Raw genomic sequence first — 20,476 nt, 5'->3', positions numbered from 1 at the left:
TTCCTGGGATCGAGCCCCACATCGGGCTCCCTGCTCAGCAGGAAGACTGCTTCTCCCTCTCCCACTTCCCCTGCTTGTGTTCCCTCTCTTGCTGTGTCTCTCTCTGTCAGATAAATAAATAAAATCTTTAAAATAAAATAAAAAATGATATTTGATAAGGTAAAAACAATACTTTAAAGTTAATACTTTGTGATTAGCCTTTCCCCCCGATTAATAGTGAGCTTAAACATTTTTCCACGTTCATTACCTAGATATATTTCCTCTTTGCTTCCTCAGGTTCTTTGCCTATTTATATACTGAAGGTGGAGGTCTTTTCGGCTATTTAAATTTTAAACATAAGCATTTACCATATTTTAACAACTTTTCTGTTTTTAAAAAATTGATTTTCTTACAAACATAAAATCTTTATATAGATGTATCTGTTGACTTTTTGTGATTTTTATTGCTTCTAAGCTTATATTCTCCTTTCAGATGTTACTCAGTTTCAATTCTTCCATTTTGGTTTTTACCTGGTTTTACATTTAAGTCCTTAATCTACTCCGCCTTTAATTTGTGAAAGGGCAGGAAGTGAGATAACTAAATAGCTTATTTTCAAATTGCTAACCAGTTATCCCAACATATTTATTGGATTCCTTCCCACTCTCAAGTTATGATGGCTCCTACATCACATATTAAAGTTATTTTATACTTAAATTATTATTCTATTTCAATAAGTCTCCCTATAGTAATAATTTGAACTATCATAGTAGGTTTTAATAGTTGGTAGAGCTAAGTCCCCCTCATTATTCTTCTGTTTTAGAATTTTCTTTGCTATTTCTCCTCAACATTTGGAACATTTTGTCAAGTTTCAGTGCAAATTTATTGACTTTGGATTTTATTTTTTTTTTAAGTATGCTCCACACCCAGGGTGGAGCCCAACGCAGGGCTCGAACTCACGACCCTGAGATCAAGACCTGAGCTGAGATCAAGAGTCGGATGCTTAACACTTCGTTTTTTTTTTTTTTTTTTAAGGTTTTATTTATTTATTTGACAGAGAGACACAGCGAGAGAGGGAACACAAGCAGGGGAAGTGGGAGAGGGAGAAGCAGGCTTCCCGCAGAGCAGGGAGCCCGATGCGGGGCTCGATCCCAGGACCCTGGGATCATGACCTGAGCCGAAGGCAGACGCTTAACAACTGAGCCACCCAGGCGCCCCTACACTTCGTTTTTTTTTTTTAAGTTAAAAAAAATCTGGCACCAAGAGTAATACATATTTATTTTAGAAAATTCAAAAAATGAAAAACATCGAATTTCACTGCTGTTTGTCAAATCGCTTATGTACTAAATTATATGCCATGCGTTGTTCCAAGTGCTTACAAACAGTAACTAATTTTGTTTAACCGTCTAAGTAGAAAAAAACCTAGTTTTATAGTAAAGGAAACATACTATGCCTGTTTTACAGACAAAGGCACTTGCCCAAAATACCCAGGTGGTCAACAGAGCCAGGGTTTTAACCAGGGCAGTGTTGTTACAAGGGCCTTGTGCTGAACACTTTGTGATGCTGCCATTCCATCAGACATGATTATTATTCATATTTTGGTGTATCTACTTACAGTCTTTTACCAAGTGGGATATCCAGGTACATACCTTGTGTGATCTTTTCCCTTACAGATATGCCATGAACACTTACCTATACCATATACCTTTCACAGTATTATTTTTAATGACCATTTAATATTCCTCGTGTGCATGCGGAACAAGGCATTTAACAAATAACTCGTTTCGGAATAATTTGTTTCCCATTTTTCCCTGCAGTTAACACTGCTGAGACGTACTTTTTTTTTTTAGATTTTATTTATTTGTCAGAGAGTACAAGCAGGGAGAGGAGCAGGCAGGGAGAGAGGGAGAAGCAGGCTCCCGGCTGAGCAAGGAGACCAATATGGAACTCGATCCCAGGACCCTGGGATCATGACCCGAACCGAAGGTACAGGCTTAACCGACTGAGCCAGCCATGTTCCCTGAGATGTACATTCTTGAGGTTTTTCACACGTCCACAATTTTTTTATTATAAATTCTACCACGAAACGCTGGGCCTAACGTTCTCCATATTTTAAAGGCTTTTGATGTCCACGGTCAGTCCTCTGGACAGGTGATTCCAACGTGTAACTCTAGCTGCTATAAGGGACGTGGCTCCCCCTCACCCCCACTAAGTCATTAAAAGAAGAAACAAAATCTACCAATTTGGGATCGCCACATGGATATGCGTGGAAGAGTCCCTGATTCCACCCTTCACTACCGACCATGGAGAAACGGCCCTTTTGCACGAGCATGCATTTGTGTAATTCACCGCAGCACTGTATGTAACACGGCAAAACGAAAATGAACCAAACGCTCCCTAAGCGGACAGTGGCTAAATTAGCGGGCACGTCCACACCGCGAACCGTCCTGCAAGTGTGACGGGGAAGGCAGGACCGTACGTTTTCGCGCGAACGGCGGGACAGAGAGGTCCCCGCCGCCTGGTCGCCTGGGAGCGCGGCTGCTTTCGGGAGCCTCGGCTTCGGGATCTGTTTTTCCCACGTGCTCCGCCCTGGATTCTGCGGCAAGCGTTCCGTCTGGGCGAGCGGCGGAGGTCCGGGTTCGCGCCCTGGCCAGGCCCTGACTGGCAAGCCGATGCTTAGCCGAGGTGACGCCCCGGCCCGGCCCCGCGGTCATAACCGGCCCGACCCCCGCGAGCCCGCCGCCCACCCGGGAGCTTTCTCCTAGGGGTGCAGGGAAGCCGGACCCTTCGCGGTCGGGCCCTTGGGCGCGGGGGCACGTTTCCGCCGGCCTCGCCCCGCCGCGCACCGAGCGGAAGTGGCCGTGTTGTGACGGAAGGAGATGCTTTGTGGGAGCCGCCGGCGGTGGGAGGAACGTGGCCGGCAAGGATGATTCAAGCGATTCTGGTTTTCAACAACCACGGGAAGCCGCGGCTGGTCCGCTTCTACCAGCGTTTCGTGAGTGCGGCCCAGCTTCGTCACGTCCCTTCGGAGCGCCCGCGCTCCCCCTTCCCTCCCTCTGCCGCTCCGGCCGGCTGACCACCTCGGGCTCCTTGCACCGGGCGTGACCCTCACGCTCGTCACCCTCCTTGCGGGACCCGGGCGGCTGTCGGGCCGTCTGTCCCACCCCCGCGCTCCCTCACCTGGACCCCTGCATCTCTCTGCCATTTGGTGACACTTCCCCTTGGGTCTCAGGGCTCGCTGAATGACGGTGGGGTGTGCCCCATTGAACACGCGACTGATTGAAGTCCCTTTAATCTTGTCGGTCGTTAAGCGCCGTTGTAAGAGTAGGAAGACATATGCCCGCTTATGAAAGTTTTTGCTTTGGCTAGAGGGTCTGGAGAAGTGCTTTCTTGGGCTTATTTTGCTTCAGTGCTGGCCGAGACTGCCCAGGGACTGGATACCCTTCCTCCTGTAGAGTTGAAGAAAGTCAGTTTAAAAGTGGGAAGCGGTGAGAAATTATAAATGCTACCGCGTGAGGGCTCAATAAGTGATAATGTAAATCTGAGTTTTCCCAAAAACTCCCCTGGGAAAACACAAACATCGTTATTTGTCTCTCGCCCTCCAGCGTTGTATTTCTTCGTGGCAAGGTTTCAAAATGTGACGGACATAATTGGTGAAATGAAGAGGGTAAAGTGAGAAAACTCCTGTTCAGGCCTCAGCTCACCTTTTTTACCCTGTGTCTATTGACCCTGTGTTTTTCCTCTCTCTCTCTCTCTCTCTCTTTTTTTTTTTTTTGGTCAAATAGATATGAACAAAACAATTTTACCTTTTTCGTGGAATTTTTTAAGCTAGATTACGTTTTATTAAATATTTTGAGATAAAACTATTAACATTCGAGAGAACCATTCAGTTTGTATTTGCATTTGTGTGTGTGAATTTTTTTTTAGGTGCTATTGAGAAATAAATCACATACATATAGTTCACCTATTTAAAGTATACAGTTCAGTGGATTTTAGTACATTCACAAAGTTGTGGAACCATACCCATGGTCGATTTTAGGACATTTCCATTTCCCCCAAAAGAAGCCCCTACCCATTAGGAATCATTCCCTATTTTCCTCCTAACTCCCTCAGCCCTAGGCAACCACTAGTCTATTTTGTGTGTCCCTAAATTTTGCCTATTCTGGCCATTTCATGTAAATGGTATACAGTATGTGGTCTTTTATGACTGGCTTTTTCCACTTAATATGTTTTTAAGGTTAATCCAGCTTGTAGTATGTGTTAATTCTTCATTCCTCTTTATTGCCAAGTTAACATTCCGTTGTATGGATATACCATACTTTGATTGTCCATCAGTTGATGTTTCTACCTATGGCTCTAGTGGATAATGCTGCTGTGAACATTCATGTACAAGTTTTTATGTACACATACGTTTTCATTTCTCTAGGTTATAAACCTAGGAGTAGAATTGCTGGGTCATACGGTAACTTTATGGTGACCATTTTGAGGAATTGCCCAACTGTTTTCCTAAGTGGCTGCACTGTTTTACATTCCCATCAGTAATGTATAGGAGTTTCAGTTTTTCCACCTCCCTATCAATATTTGTTACTATCTTTTTGATTAGAAACACTTTAGTGGGTATAAAGTGGATTCTCATTATGGTTTTAATTTCTGTTCCCTAATGACTAGTGATGTTGAACATCTTTACAGGTCCTTATTGGCCATTTGTAAACCTTTGGAGAACATAGAATTTTTATAAGAACACATTAGCTTGTAAGTGAAAGTTACTTTGAAAACGGCAGAGAACTAAAAAATATGAGGGATTGTTAAAGTCATTGAGGCATGTAAGCAAGTGGTAGTTCACCTTTCTGTTGAAATTAGAAATTAGGGGCGTCTGGGTGGCTCAGGTCATGATCCCAGAGTCCTGGGATGGAGGCTTGCCTATGGCTGGCTCACTGCTCAGTGGGGAATCTGCTTCTCCCTCCGCCCCTCGCCCTGCTAGTTCGCTCTTTCTCAAATAAATAAAATCTTTTAAAAAGAAAGAAATTAGTTAGCTTCACTGTTTCATTACCACTTCCCCTATGACTGCTGCTGCCTGCCCCTAGGGTCAGATAAAAGGCTTTAGTTTGAAAGATGTTTTTATCAGGTTAAAAAGTGCTGATACTTCGCTTGTTTTGTATTTCCAAGTACACGGAGTTAATCCTTTACACATCCTCGCGTCAGTGAGCTTTGTGACTTTAAATGGAAACCAGGAAAATAGTAACTGATTGACTCAAACTTACAGTGACTAGTGAGTAGCAGGTTTTCTTTTTTATTTTTTTTATTAAGTTGTTTTTTTTTTTTTAAGGATTTATTTATTTATTTGACAGAGCGTGCACGGGACAGCATAAGCAGTGGGAGCGGCAGGCAGAGAGAGAAGCAGGCTACCCAAGGAGTAGGGAGCCAGCCAGAGGCAGGGCTCCATCCCTGGATTCTGGGATCATGACTTGAGCTGAAGGCAGATGTTTAACCAACCGAGCCACTCAGGCATCCCGTTAGCTGGTTTTCATTGATTGAGTAAATACTGAGAGCCACTGTTCATCCACGTTGAGTCAAAGTTATGAAAAATAATTTCTCCACAGTTACATTTTCCCTGTTTTTTTTTGTTTTTTTCTTTTATTTTTTCAAAAATTTATTTATTTATTTGACAGAGACACAGCAAGAGAGGGAACACAAGCAGGGGGAGTGGGAGAGGGAGAAGCAGGCTCCCCGCTGAGCAGGGAGCCCGATGTGGGGTCCCAGGACCCTGGGATCACAACCCGAGCCAAAGGCAGACAACTTAACGACTGAGATACCTAGGCACCCTCAGTCTTTCTTTTAAATAACTATTTCAAACTAAAATTCAATTTTTTTAAAGATTTTATTTATTTATCAGAGAGAGAGTGCGCACAATCGGGGAGCGGTAGGCAGAGGGAGAAGCAGGCTCCCCGCTGAGTAAGGAGCCTGTTGTAAGACTCCATCCCAGGACCCTGGGATCATGACCTGAGCTGAAGGCAGACGCTTAACCGACTGAGCCACCCAGGCGTCCCAAATTCAATGCTTTAGAAAGAAGGGGTTAACATTACTTGAATCTATTTTCTGACTCTTAGGGCAAGTCCAATCTGAAGGTTTTCATAAGCTTTGCTACTCAAAGTATGATCCCCAGACCAGCAGCATTGGTATCACCTGGAAGTTTGTTAGCAATGCAGTCTCAGGATGTACCCCAAACCTACTAAATCAGAACCTGTATTTTAATAACATTCCCAGGTGATTCATTGCACATTGAGATGTGAGAGCTTTTAATTACTTTTGTCTTAATGATCAGTTTCTTCCTTCCATCATCCTTTTTTTTTTTTTTAAGATTTATTTATTTATTTGAGAGAGGGCAGGGGGAGGGGCAGAGAGAGAGCATCTCAAGCAGACTCCCGGCTGAGTGCACAGCCCATGGCAGGGCTCAATCCCACAGCCCCGAGATCATAACCTGAGCTGAAAGCAAGAGTCGGAGGCTTAACTGACTGAGCCACCCAGGTGCCCTCCATCATCCTTTTATTTTTTTTAACCATACTTATGAACTTCCTCTGTATAAAGAGTGTGAATTTATAACTCACAATGTGAGTTATCAAGAGGTATCATTACAGTTGAGCTTTCTTGTGTATGTGAAAAAAAAAGTATAACCATTCAAAATTCTAATCTGTAAATAGAACTTTTTCTGACAGTAATACTTTGTTGGTGAGTAACACCCCATCTTATATGTAATGCCATATTACCAGTACAGAAGATGGAAAATTCAGTTTTTGAAAACATGATTACACAATTAAATTTTGACCTCCTTGAAGGGTTAGGCCTATTGACATTTGTTATTTACCTTGGCATAGATATTTTCTAGGTGAAGGCAAAATATTCCAGGACTGGCCTTCTAGTTATCTTTGACCTTTTATGAGAGTTTATCAGTTCTCCTTTCCTTGTTTTTTGTTTTTTGTTTTAAGATTTTATTGATTTAGAGGCTCCTGGATGGCTCAGTTGGTTAAGTGTCTGCCTTTGGCTCCGGTCATGATCCCTGGAACCTGGGATCGAGTCCCACATCAGGCTTCCTGCTCAGTGGGGAGTCTGATTCTCCCTCTGCCCCTCCCCCCAACTTGTTTTCTCTCTCTCTCTCTTTCTCAAATAAAATAAATAAAATCTTTTTTTTAAGATTTTATTTATTTGAGAGAGAGTGTGCGAGCAGGGGGAGGGGCTTAGGGAGAGAGAGAATCTCAAGCAGAGCCCCCTGTGGGGCTCAATCTCATGACCCCGAGATCATGACCTGAGCTAAAACCAAGAGTCAGACGCCAAACCAACTGAGTCACCCAGGCTCCCCGCTCCTTTCCTTGGTTATTAACTATAAGGCTTACCTATCAAGACAGTAATGGTTAGTGACTCAATGTCCAGGTAAATACACCCTAGCTTAATTCCTGTAACTGAGTCTTTTTTTTTTTTAAGATTTTATTTATTTATTTGAGAGAGAGAGAGAGAGAGAGAGAATGAGAGAGAGCGAATACAAGATGGGGGAGGGTCAGAGGGAGAAGCAGACTCCCTGCTGAGCAGGGAGCCTGATGTGGGACTCCATCCTGGGACTCCAGGATCATGACCTGAGCCAAAGGCAGTTGCTTAACCAACTGAGCCACCTAGGCGCCCCGTGTAACTGAGTCTTTCCCATTTTCCATAGATTCCCCTTTTATTTTTCCTTTATTCATCACTTCTTTTTTTCTGGAAACTGGTACCAAATGTTCAGATTGTTCCTTGTTTAGAAGCACTTCTCTCCCTGTTCATCCCCATCCATGGAATGTAGTTTTTCAGACTGCCTCCCCCCGTACTGATTCACTTTTATTTCTTTTATTCCATTAGCCAGAAGAAATTCAACAGCAGATTGTTCGAGAGACCTTCCATCTAGTTCTCAAGCGAGATGACAACATCTGTAACTTCTTGGAGGGTGGAAGGTAAATCATGGGCTTCCGTTTTCTCCCTGTGTATCCACTGTTGGGTGCCCTTCATCACTGTTGCCTCTTCAGGTAGTACTCAAGTGTCAGGTGGGTACCTGAGCTGCTCACGAAGAGACCCAATTCTGTTTTGGAAGCTGTTGAATGGTTGTGCTTCCGATACTGCTCATTTCGATGTTTGGTTCCTGGGAGGACGGCAGAAGAAAAGGTGAGGTAAAGTGGTTTTAGGCACCTCTTCCAAACTTGGTTGCTGTTCCCCTGGTAGACATGGCCTGTTGTTTGGCCTGTGCTCACCTGTCTGTTGTACCTGTTCTCATTCTTTGGCATAGGGTTTCTCTTTGAAATGTTTAATTAAGATACAGCCATTTAAACGTTTCCCATCTTCCACAGTTTGATTGGTGGCCCTGAGTACAAACTGATTTATCGGCACTATGCTACTCTCTACTTTGTGTTTTGTGTGGATTCATCAGAGAGTGAACTTGGAATCTTGGACCTCATCCAGGTATGTGTAGTCAGCTAATGATGGCAGCCACTAAAGAGAATTTGCACTGGATTTTTGAGTAACCATCCTGTAGATCTTTTTGTTAGTCTTTTTATTGATACTGGTAAGAGTTGCCAGATGTCCACCATATGGTGCTATTAAGAAAGCTCCTAGCAACCCGTAAAAACTCCTAGAGCTTTTGGACTCATTGGTTTCTACCCAGCCCTCTCACTGCCCTTGGTTTTCATGTACAATTCTGATACCAATTCCGATGTATGTGCTTCCCCCTCACCACCACCTAGCAGTTAACTCAGTTCTCTCTGGGCAATGACCAGGTGTTCCACAAATTTAACTCAATTCTGACACTATCTACCTGAAGATAGACACCAGTCACAAGTCCAGATTGGTGTCACTTGTGCTTCCGACTGACTGGCTATGGATCAGAAGTTCCCATGACTTCCTCCTTGGGTTTAATTTGCTAGAGTGGCTCACAGAACTCTGTAGAAGAACATGGTACTTACTAGATTACCATCTTACTATAGAAGGATATAACTCAGGAACAGTCAGACGGAAGAGATTTACAGGGCAAGGAATGGAGAAATGGGGAAAGGGCTTCCATGCCTTTCCAGTCAGGCCACTCTCCAAAGTCCACCATCCTGGAAGCTCTCCAGACACTGACCTGTTGGGTTTTTCTGGAGATCAGGGGTGGGACTGTAAGTTCCAGTCCTCTAAGTGCATGGTTGGTTTGCCTGGCAAAAAGCCCCCATCTTCGGTGCCTTCTAAAAGTCACCTTATTAACATAAACAGGATACCTTTATCTTTTAGGAAATTCCAAATTCCTTTATCACTTAGGAACTCTGTGCCAGAAACAGGGATGAGTACCAAATATTTTCTTATTATAAATTACAGTATCATACCATGTTTTGAAAATTTTTTAAACTATTAAGCCAAATGACATTTAAGAATTCATACTTTTTATTTTTACTTGTAATTCTAGCCTAAGACAAAGATACTCGATGTTTTGGTTAATCTATGCAATCCTAACATAGGTAAACAAAATTTTTTTTAGGATTTTTGAAAATTAGAAATGGCTTATAGATTCTTTTATTTTTTTATTATTATTTATCCATTTGAGAGAGAGAGTGAGTGAGAGAGAGAGAACACAAGCCGGGGCTGAGGGTGGGGTAGGCAGAGGGAGAAGCAGGCTCCCCACTGAGTAGGGAACCCGACACGGGGCGCCATTTCAGGACTCTGGCCCCATGACCTGAGCCGAAGGCAGACGCTTAACTTACTGAGCCACCTAGGTGTCCCGTGGCTTATAGATTCTTTTTATTGTCTTTATGGAAACTGAGATGTGTAGGGCCCCTAGCTTGGGAACCATTAATTTAGTATAATTCTATCATTTTAGATTTTTTTTAAAAGTAATTTCTGCTTCCAACATGGGGCTCAAACTCAGAACCCCGACAGCAAGAGTTGCATGCTCTACCAACTGAGCCAGCCATGGCCCCTAATTCCATCATTTTATATGTGAAATTTTAGGTAGGCTTCCTTTAAGTGAGTTGAATAAGTTTCTTAAGTAGAAAGCACTGAAATAGAAGCTTGCATTAAAACCTAATCAACAATTATAGAAAACTCTCTAGCTACAGAAATATAAATTTTACATTCAGAAAATGATTTAAGATGATTAAAAACTCATACATTATATTCGCGTATTGTACATAACAGTATATAAATTATCTGAAAAGATGATCTCTTAAGTTTTTTTTTTTTAAAGATTTTATTTATTTATTTGACAGAGAGAGACACAGCAAGAGAGGGAACACAAGCAGGGGGAGTGGGAGAGGGAGAAGCAGGCTTCCCGTGGAGCAGGGAGCCTGGTGCGGCGCTCGATCCCAGGACCCTGAGATCATGACCGGAGCCAAAGGCAGACGCTTAATGACTGAGCCACCCAGGCGCCCCTCTGTAAGATGATTTAAAAAGCTTTCTTAAAACACTTGAGTCAGATTGGACATTGAGAGTCAATGTGGCATAATAGAAAGAGTTTAAGATCTAAAATCAGAAAACCTGCATTTGAGTCATGGATCTACCATCTGAATAGATGTATAGGTTATAGGATTCAGTTGTGACAATGTATTTTATAGTATTGTAAACTATAGAATGCTATAAAAATGTGCATATAATAAGTGTATTAGAAGAAAAAGGAAATAGTGATAATATAGTTTAAAAATTGGGATGCGGTTATTGGAGGAAATGCACTTCACATATCTATATTGTCAAAATAAAAAGAAATTAACCCTACAATGTAATGGGTATTTATTAAATAATGGGCATTGGATTTGGGAAGATAGATAAATAGAAGATGAAAATAATAGGAACTAAGGGGTTTGATCTTTGAAAAGACAATGAAATCAATGAATAGTTGGCCTAATATATTGAGGATAAAAGTCAGAAAACATCAACATGTTTTTAGAGGATGATACACATAATTGTATTACTAATGTATTTGAAATAGCTGACTTCAGAACATAAATACCCAGATTAGACCAACAACAAGGCACTTAATCCAGTATTAGGGTGAAATAAGAAAGGATTAAAAAAACCTGACTCCTTAATAGATTCAGTAGAATTTTTAAGTGTTGAAGTACAATAAAACCTCTGTATTGCGTAAGGTATTTCTTAAACTGAGAATTAAAAAAATCATATTACTTAAGTGTATTTTACAGTGTAAATTGGTAGTAATCCAAAAGCCTCTCAAAAAAAAAATCTTACTCAAATATTGCATATTAGTTTTGGTACAGAATTACTAAAGCAGATCTTAGCCAATAATCACTTGTAGCAAGTCAGGAGACCTGGCTCGTGTTTCTATCTGTCCTGTTAATAAGCAGTGTGGCCTTAAATCATTTACTCTTTTTTGGCTCAAGGGTTCTTGTTTTATGTTTTGGCTCTTCAGTGTGTGTGTGTTTCAGTTTGTAAGTGTGCAAGTTGTTCTTTTCTAGCTCTGAAAGTACTCTCTCAAGAATAGCGCATTCTAGAAGAATTATTCATTGTGTATAAATTGTCTTTATCCCAAGGATGCAAGTCAGTTTAATAAGGGGAAAGTTCTTAGAATCTATTACAGCAGTAAGGAAGATAGTGGAGACTGATAGAATTGCATCAGAGAGAAATGATTATCCAAATTATATTCCCGAAATGCTCTTGAATTGGAATAGGAAGCATTTTTGTTTGATTATTTAGTGCATATTTATTTATCGTAAACTATTTTTGAAGAAATAATACATGTACATGGTTCAAAATTCAAAAGGCAAACCAAGAATATATAGTGAAAAGTATTTTTCTCCCTCTTTTCTCCAGTACCTAGTTTATTTTTCTAGGAGTAGCACATTTTAGTTTTATTTATTTATCTTTTCAAGATTTTATTTATTTTTATAGAAACCCTTTTATTTATTTTTTAAGATTTTATTTATTTATTTTGAAAGAGAGTATGTGAGCAGGGGGAGGGGCAGAGGGGGAGAAAGAGAAAGAGAAAGAGAAAATCCCAAGCAGACTCTCCACTGAGCGCAGAGCCCATGGGGTGGTGGGGCTCAGTCTCACAATCCTGAGATCATGACCTGAGCTGAAACCAAGAGTTGGCCACTTAACCAACTGAGCCGTCCAGGCGCCACTTTATTTTTTTTTCTTAGGTAAACTCTACACGCAATGTAGGGCTCAAACTTACCCCCAAATCAAGAGTCACACACTCTACTGACTGAGCCCAGGAAATTTTAGTTTTAAAACCAAGGGCCAGGGGCGCCTGGGTGGCTCAGTCATTAAGAGTCTGCCTTCAGGTCAGGTCATGGTCCCATGGTCCTGGCATCAAGCCCTGCATCGGGCTCCCTGCTCGGTGGGAAGCCTGCTTCTCCCTCTCCCACTCCCCCTGCTTGTGTTCCCTCTCTGGCTGTGTCTCTCTGTGTCAAATAAATAAATAAAATCTTTAAAAAAAATAAATAAAAATAAAACCAAGAGCCAGCATTGTCTCAGGAGAGAAATCTACAGGCATTCATGAAAACAAGGCTGTCCCTTATTATTTACTCTAATTTGAATAAACATTTGTAATGAGTGATAAAAAAAGAAAGGAACAAGTTACATGGTAAAGGAAGAGAGAATTAAGTTTCACTGTAGGATGGCCTGATTATATACCTAGAAAACCTGGAAAAAAACAGCAAAAATTACAATAATAAATAAGTAATGAATGATACGAGCAAAACAGCAAAATATGAGATAAATCCATCAAAATTGAATTTTTCATTTCTGTGAAAATAGAAAAACCATAATTAAGAAAGCCTCAATACGGCGCCTGGATGGCTCAGATGGTCAAGCGTCTGCCTTCGGCTCAGGTCATGATCCCAGGGTCCTGGGATCGAGTCCCGCATCGGGCTCCCTCCTCCTTGGGAGCCTGCTTCTCCCTCTGTCTCTCTCTCTCTCTCTCTGTCTCTGTCTCTCATGAATAAATAAATCTTTAGAAAAAAAAAAGCCTCAGGAGTGACAAAGGATATCGAGTGTTTGGAAATTAGTATGGAATACTTGACATTAATTCCAATAATTATGAAATCTTAAAGGAAAAACATAAAGGAATATTTGAAATAAATGGAGCTACAGGCGCTCTCCTTTTTGGGAAAAGTCAAGCCAAGATAATAGTAATCAACAAATTGAATGGGAAACCAGTTATAAATCCATCAGGAAATCTTATAGAACTTGTTGAAGGGAAAATTCATCAGGAAAAATGAATGGCTAAGAAATGCAAAAGTATGTTTTGAGGGAAAGAGTTAATGGGGGATAGGCTTTACTAGGCTTGTGGATGAAATTATTACCTAGGAAATCCAAAACAGTCACTGGGAAACCATTAGAGCTAATAATAGAGTTCAGTACTGGGACAAGTTTAACAAGCTTGAAAGTCAGTAACTTTCCCTTAGCGCTAATAAGTTAGGAAATATAATATTTAAAGGGGCCCACTCACAAAAGCAAAAAGGTCCATAAGGTATCAAGGAATAAATGTAAAAAATATGCAAGATAGATATGAAGAAAACTTTCAAACTCTACTGAAAATATGAAAAAGGCAAAATAATAACATACACCCTTTGCCTGTTGAGAAAACTCATTACAGTGTCCATACTTTCAGATTATAAATTTACTGAAAACCCAATCAGAATCCCTATAAGATTGTTTTTAAAATTATATTCAGGGGTGCCTGGGTGGCTCACTCGGTTAAGCGTCTGCTTTCGGCTCAGGTCATGATCCCAGGGTCCTGGGATCCAGCCCTGCATCGGGCTCCCTGCTCAGTGGGGAGCCTGCTTCTCCCTCTGCCTCTACCCCTCCACCCCGCTCATGCTTTCTCTCTCGCTCTCTATCTCTCTGCGCTCTCTCAAATAAATAAATAAAAATCTTTTTTTTTTTAAAGATTTTATTTATTTATTTGACAGACAGCGAGAGAGGGAACACAAGTAGGGGGAGTGAGAGAGGAAGAAGCAGGCTTCCTGCAGAGCAGGGAGCCCGATGCGGGGCTCGATCCCAGGACCCTGGGATCACGACCTGAGCCGAAGGCAGACGCTTAATGACTGAGCCACCCAAGCACCCCTAAATAAAAATCTTTAAAAAAAAATTATATTTATTGTGAAACATGTATACACAAAAAAAATCTAAACATGTCAATACAGTTTCAAGAATGCCAGTAAAATGAAGCTATCACCCAGATTAAGAAACAGTACATTACTAGTTCCGTAAAGCTCATATATACTGTTCCTTACTCCTATCTGCTCATTCATTGCAACCCTCTTCAGACTTTTGTGTTGGTCTTCCCTTTGCTTCTCTTTATGTTTTTACCATGTGATGTATATTCCCTAACTGGTATTTATCTTAGTTTGGAAAATCTGAGTGGCAAGCACAAAAATTAGTTGTGCAAGGAAAGGATAACTTGCCACTTTTAGATGAAGGCTCCCAACAGAAGATGAGCTGAACAGAGTGGCTGTGTCATGGTCTGGCTTCAGCGTCCCTGAGAGTATACCTGAGCTCCTTCTGAGGACATCTGAAGGCAAGGTCATGTGAGTGCATCCAGAGAAACAGCTCACCATAGGTGGGGCATCAGGCTCTGGCTGTCTAGCAGAAACATGTCAGGAGGAATGGAGTGCTCATTTTCTTTCTCAGCTTGTCCTGACCATACCCCTGGTTTTCAAGAGTGAGGCAAAGCGCGTTTCAGTGGGAGTAAAACGAGTGTCCTCAGCTAATCCAGGCAGCAGACCAGTAGAAGAGATATTAGATTGCTTCCATTTTCCTTTTTTTTTTTTTTTTTTAAGTAACACAAATAAAACTACTCTATGTCTTTATGCAGACTCTTGGGCCTATTCACACCCTACTGAAAACAGAATTCCCGAGTGAAAGAGATGAATATTGCTGATTATAGTGCACGTAGCTAGGTAGATATTCAGGAAAGCTATATTAACGTACAGTGGCTCCAGGACTGTTTGAGGTCATGTTTCTTCCTAGCTCCAACATTGAGATATGTCATTTTTAATCTCTACTCAGAGGTAGAGTGGTGCCTCACAAATGTCTGAATTTTTACTTTTATTAATTGTGCCTCCTTTTTCCATGTGTAGGTTTACATTGTTCTTTTCAGATATACCTTTTATAATATAATTGAACCACTTGTCCGGTAAAGTCTAGATCCTTGTTTATAGTTCTATATTTCATCTATTCTATGATGCACATTTCCCCCACTTTAGTAACTCCTACATCAGGATGTATATTACAGTAGATGAAATCTTACAATTATAATTGATAGCATTTACTTCTTAGCACAATAAGTGTTTTATAATCAATGGAAAAGTAATTCTCTATATTTTTTAGTTTATTTTAAAACTAACTTTTTTCTAAACTATTATATTAAGTTGTAAATAATCCATTTTACTTCCCCTTATTAAAGAAACTGTAATGTATAAGGTTTAGAGTACAATCCAAACTCCCTGTCAGTCTACAAGGCCTGTCATGATCTGGCTCCTTTGTCTTTCTCTGTTTGAGCTCATCATATTCTCACTGTCCTCCAGGATACTCTAGCCATTCCCACCTTCTTTCTGTTCCTCAGACACGAGGACATTTTTGCTTCAGGGCCTTTGCGCCTGTTCAGTGCACTAGAGTGCCTTTGCTCAAGTTCTTTTCCTCTTTAGCTCTTCAGATGACTGGCTTCTTTATCATTCATGACTCGGCTCAAACGATGATCCTCTGAGACTTTCATGAAGGCCTGTCTGAAGTAACCTCCCATCCCATCATCCTGCTCATTTCCTTCAGAGCACTTAGGACAATAGAAAAGATCTTGTTTATATGCCTTGTTCTTCCCACACCCGGAACAAAAGCCTGGCAAGAGCATGACTTGTTGACCGAGGCAGCCCCCGGGTAGAATGTCTAGCATGCGGAAACCACTCACTAAATATTGGTTGAATAAACATAATACATAGTGAGGTTTAGTTTTTACTAATCATTCTGTTCCACTGAGTTGTGTTTCTCTTTATGCATGAGTTTCACACTGTCTTATTTAGTGTTGTTAATGTAGGTTCATATACTCAGTAAGACCAATTACTCCCCTTGGGTGCAGTTCTTTTTCAGTATATTCTCTGATATTTATAACCATTTGTTCAGCTGTATACATTCTTGAATAATTTGTAATGGTCCCAAAAGTCTCTGTTGGATATATACTTAGAAATGAATTAAAAACAGCATTTCCTTCCATTTATTCATTTCTTCTTTCAGATCTTACGTTAAAGTTTTATTGTTTTTTTCAAAGAGGGTCCTAATACCTTATGGTTTATTTTGAAATTTTAAGATATTAAGCTTTTATTCATCATTATATTTGCAAATATTTCTTATAATTACACAACCTTCCCTTTAATTCTCAGTTTAATTTACAAGTTCACTATTCACTGAAACTCTCTACTTTATGCTTATCTCTTCAGTAGTCGTTTGTCTTCTTATCACTGTTGTTTCCAATTAAATAATATATGTATTATTAAGCTTTTAGCACAAAGATTTATTTAAATCTTTTTAACACAAGATTTATTTCAATGTATGTTGAGATATGGAGCTGAGTTACTTTTTCTCCATATCATTATCCAGTTTCTCCAATTATTCAGCCTCCCGTAGTTTTGCTACCCCTAGTTTAAACTTAAATTTCTATATAAATTTAGGCCTATTTCTGGAATTTCAAGGATATTGTTTTGGGTTTTTAAAATTACACAAGTAGAAAAAAATATTTAAAAAGTCATATAAATAGTACATGAATATATTTTTTTTTTAAGATTTTATTTATTTATTTGAGAGAGAGAGAGCACATGAGAGGAGGGAGGGCCAGAGGGAGAAGCAGACTCCCTGCTGAGCAGGGAGCCCGATGCGGGACTCGATCCTGGAACTCCAGGATCATGACCTGAGCCGAAGGCAGTCGCCTGACCAACTGAGCCACCCAGGTGCCCTGAATATATTCTTTTTAAGTTTATTAAGTGAAATGGAGAAGTCCTTCCCTTAGCATTCATTCTCTTCTCTCTCATACACCACTCTCCTTTCTAGAGGTGGCCACTATTAAGTCTTAATGCACGAATATACACACATACACACGTACATCATATGCATTTACTTTTTTTTTCTTTTAAGATTTTATTTATTTATTTGATAGAGGGAGAGCACAAGCAGGGAGAGCAGCAGGCAGAGGGAGAGGGAGAAGCAGGTTCCCTGCTGAGGAAGGAGCCTGACGTGGGACTCGATCCCAGGACCCTGGGATTATGACCTGAGCCGAAGGCAGCCGCTTAACCAACTGAGCCACCCAGGCGCCCTGTATGCATTTACTTTTTAAAATAAAAAGTAGTCACACCATATACATAGTTCTGTGACTTGCTTTTTTATCACTTAATGATAAGTCTTGGAGCTTTTTCCATTTCATATATTCTTTTTAGTGAAGAATGATTTTATAATAATATAAATGATATGCTGTAATCTTTTATTCAGTACCCAGCTTCTCAGTGTTTCCAACAGCACTGCAGTGCTCCCCTGCACATGGTCTGTATGCTCGTGTAGTCATTTCTTTAGGATAGATTCCTAACATTGGAATTGCTGCTTTGATTAAAGGATGTGTGCTTTTTAAATTGATAGGTATTGCCAGATTGTCTCCCCAAAAAGGCCTGTTTCCCCATAACTTCACCAACTTTCAATATTAAGAATATTTCCAAATGTTTGCCAATCTGATGGGTGAAAACAGAAATTCATTGTTGTCCCTCGATTTCTTGAATATTGCTTAAGTTGCATGGCTCTCAGTGTTTACTGGTCATTTATATTTGAAAATATCTGACCATAGCATTTGTCCACTTTTCTCATGGCCATTTGTTTTATTCATTTGTAAGGGTTGCATTTTTTCTTAACTATATGGATATCAGTCCTTTTTCTGTTATATTTATTGCAAATATTTTCTCCTAGTCCATTTGTCTTTTAACTTTAGGTAGTTACATCTGTTGATATTTTTCCTGATAGCTCCAAGCTATAAAAATGTTGTCCAGGGCGCCTGGGTGGCTCAGACGGTTAAGAGTCTGCCTTCGGCTCCGGTCATGATCCCAGGGTGCTGGGATCGAGTCCCGCATTGGGCTCCGTGCTCCTTGGGAGCCTGTTTCTCCCTCTGCCTCTCTCTCTCTCTCGCTCTCTCTCTCTGTGTCTCTCATGAATAAATAAATAAAATCTTAAAAAAAATGTCCAGTATTACAGTTCCTTTATTTTTTTTTTGAGAAAGCCATTTTTCAAAATTTCCTCATACATATGTGTGTGTGTATATATATATATTTTAGGCTCGGTAAACTGTATTGATTGATGACGCATAAAGATAACCCTTATTTATTCTCGTTATTCTTCAGCTTTTTTTTACATTTAAAAAAATTCCCAGTATAATTAACATACAGTGTTATATTAGCTTCTGGTGTACAATATAGTGATTCAACAATTCTGTACATTACTCAGTGTTTGTCACTCTAAGTGTACTCTTAATCCCCATCACCTGTTTCGCCCATCCCCCCTCCCACCTCTCCTCAGGTAACAACCAGTTTATTCTTTGTATTTAAGAGTCTGGTTTTTTTGTTTGTTTCTTTTTTGGTTTGTCCATTTGTTCAGTTTCTTGAATTCCACATGAATGAAATCATACGGTATTTGTCCTTCTCCAACTGACTTGTTTCACTTAGCATAATACTCTGTATATCTATCCATGTTGTTGGAAATGGTAAGATTTCATTCGTTTTTATGGCTGAGTAATATTCTGTGTGTGTGTGTGTGTGTGTGTGTGTGTGTGCATGTGCATGCACGCGCTCACACCACATCTTTATCCATTCATCTATCTATGGATACCTCGGTTGCTTCCATACTGTGGCTATTGTAAATAATGCTGCAATAAACATATGGTGCATATACCTTTTTGAATTAGTATTTTCATATTCTTTGGGTAAGTACCCAGGAGTGGAATTACTGGATCATATGGTAATTCTATTCTTAATTTTTTGAGGAACTTTCATACTGTTTTCTATAGTGGCTGTACCAGTTTGCATTCCCACCAACAGTACACAAGGATTCCTTTCTCCACATCCTTGCCAACACTTGTTTTTTGTGTTTTTGACTCTAGCCATTCTGACAGGTGTGAGGTGATATCTCCTTGTGGTTTTGATTTGCATTTCCCTGATGAGTGATGTTGAGCATCTTTTCGTATGCCTGTCGGCCATCTGTATATCTTCTTTGGAGAAATATCTGTTCGTGTCTTCTGCCCTTTTTTAACTGGATTATTATTATTATTATTATTATTATTATTATTATTTGGTGTTGAGTTGTTTAAGTTCTTTATGTATTTTGGATACTAACTTCTTATTGGATATGTCATTTGCAAATAACTTCTCCCATCCTGTAGGTTGTCTTTTTACTTTGTTGATTGTTTCTTTTGCTGTGCAGAAGCTTTTTTGAGCAATTTTTTTATTTTTAATTTTTTAATTTTTTATTGCTATGTTAATCACCATACATTACATCATTAGTTCTTGATGTAGTGTTCCATGATTCATTGTTTGTGCATAACACCCAGTGCTCCACGCAGAAGGTGCCCTCCTTAATACCCATCACCAGGCTAACCCATCCCCCCACCCCCCTCCCCTCTAGAACCCTCAGTTTGTTTTTCAGAGTCCATCGTCTCTCATGGTTCGTCTCCCCCTCCGACTTACTCCCCTTCATTCTTCCCCTCCTGCTATCTTCTTCTTTTTCTTTTTTCTTAACATATGTTGCATTATTTGTTTCAGAAGTACAGATCTGTGATTCAACAGTCTTGCACAATTCACAGCGCTCACCATAGCACATACCCTCCCCAATGTCTATCACCCAGCCACCCCATCCCTCCCACCCCCCACCACTCAGCAAACCTCAGTTTGTTTCCTGAGATTAAGAATTCCTCATATCAGTGAGGTCATATGATACATGTCTTTCTCTGATTGACTTACTTCACTCAGCATAACACCCTCCAGTTCCATCCACGTCGTTGTGCAGAAGCTTTTTATTGTAAAGTCTTCCCAGTAGTTTATTTTCGCTTTTGCTTCACTTACCTCAGTCAGGGAACCTGTCTAGAAAAATGTTACTATGGTAAGTGTCAGAGAGATTACTGCCTGTGCTCTCTTCTAGGATTTTTATGGTTTACAGTCTGACATTTAGGTCTTTAATGCATTTCGAGTTTATTTTTGTATGTAAGAAAGTGGTCCAGTTTCACTCTTTTGCATGGAGCTGTCTAGTTTTCCCAACAGTATTTGTTGAAGAGACGGTTTTTTTCCCATTGCATATTCTTGCCTCCTTTGTCCGAGATTAATTGACCATATAATCGTGAGTGGGCTTATTTCTGGGCTGTCTAGTCTGTTCCATTGATCTATGTGTCTGTTTTTGTGCCAGTACCATACTGTTTTGATTACTATAGCTTTGTACTGTATTTTTTTTTTTTTTTTTTTTTTTTTGGTTTGTACTGTATCTTAAAGTC

At 40.2% G+C, this 20,476-nt stretch overlaps 1 protein-coding gene across 6 annotated transcripts in view; it reads left to right on the top strand.

Annotated features, from left to right (window-relative positions):
- Window positions 1-2,815: 2,815 nt before the first annotated feature.
- LOC113908793 (AP-3 complex subunit sigma-2) overlaps window positions 2,816-20,476 on the top strand; it is a 54,032-nt gene continuing 36,371 nt past the window's right edge. For 2 of the 6 annotated variants that reach the window (XM_027569235.2, XM_027569240.1), the window contains exons 1-4: window positions 2,835-2,971; window positions 7,858-7,949; window positions 8,022-8,157; window positions 8,340-8,451. In XM_027569235.2, coding sequence (XP_027425036.1) covers window positions 7,916-7,949; window positions 8,022-8,157; window positions 8,340-8,451 — 282 coding nt within the window. In that variant the 5' untranslated portion in view covers window positions 2,835-2,971; window positions 7,858-7,915. Of the gene's footprint in view, window positions 2,972-3,581; window positions 3,644-7,857; window positions 7,950-8,021; window positions 8,158-8,339; window positions 8,452-20,476 lie in introns of all 6 variants that reach the window. The other 4 variants (XM_027569238.1, XM_027569241.1, XM_027569236.1 and 1 more) reach the window with 3 other exon arrangements.

This window comes from Zalophus californianus, chromosome 6, assembly GCF_009762305.2.
Source record: "Zalophus californianus isolate mZalCal1 chromosome 6, mZalCal1.pri.v2, whole genome shotgun sequence".
In the NCBI taxonomy this organism is placed as follows: domain Eukaryota; kingdom Metazoa; phylum Chordata; class Mammalia; order Carnivora; family Otariidae; genus Zalophus; species Zalophus californianus.
Note: the sequence above shows the minus strand (reverse complement) of the source record. Positions and strands in the feature narration are given on the sequence as shown.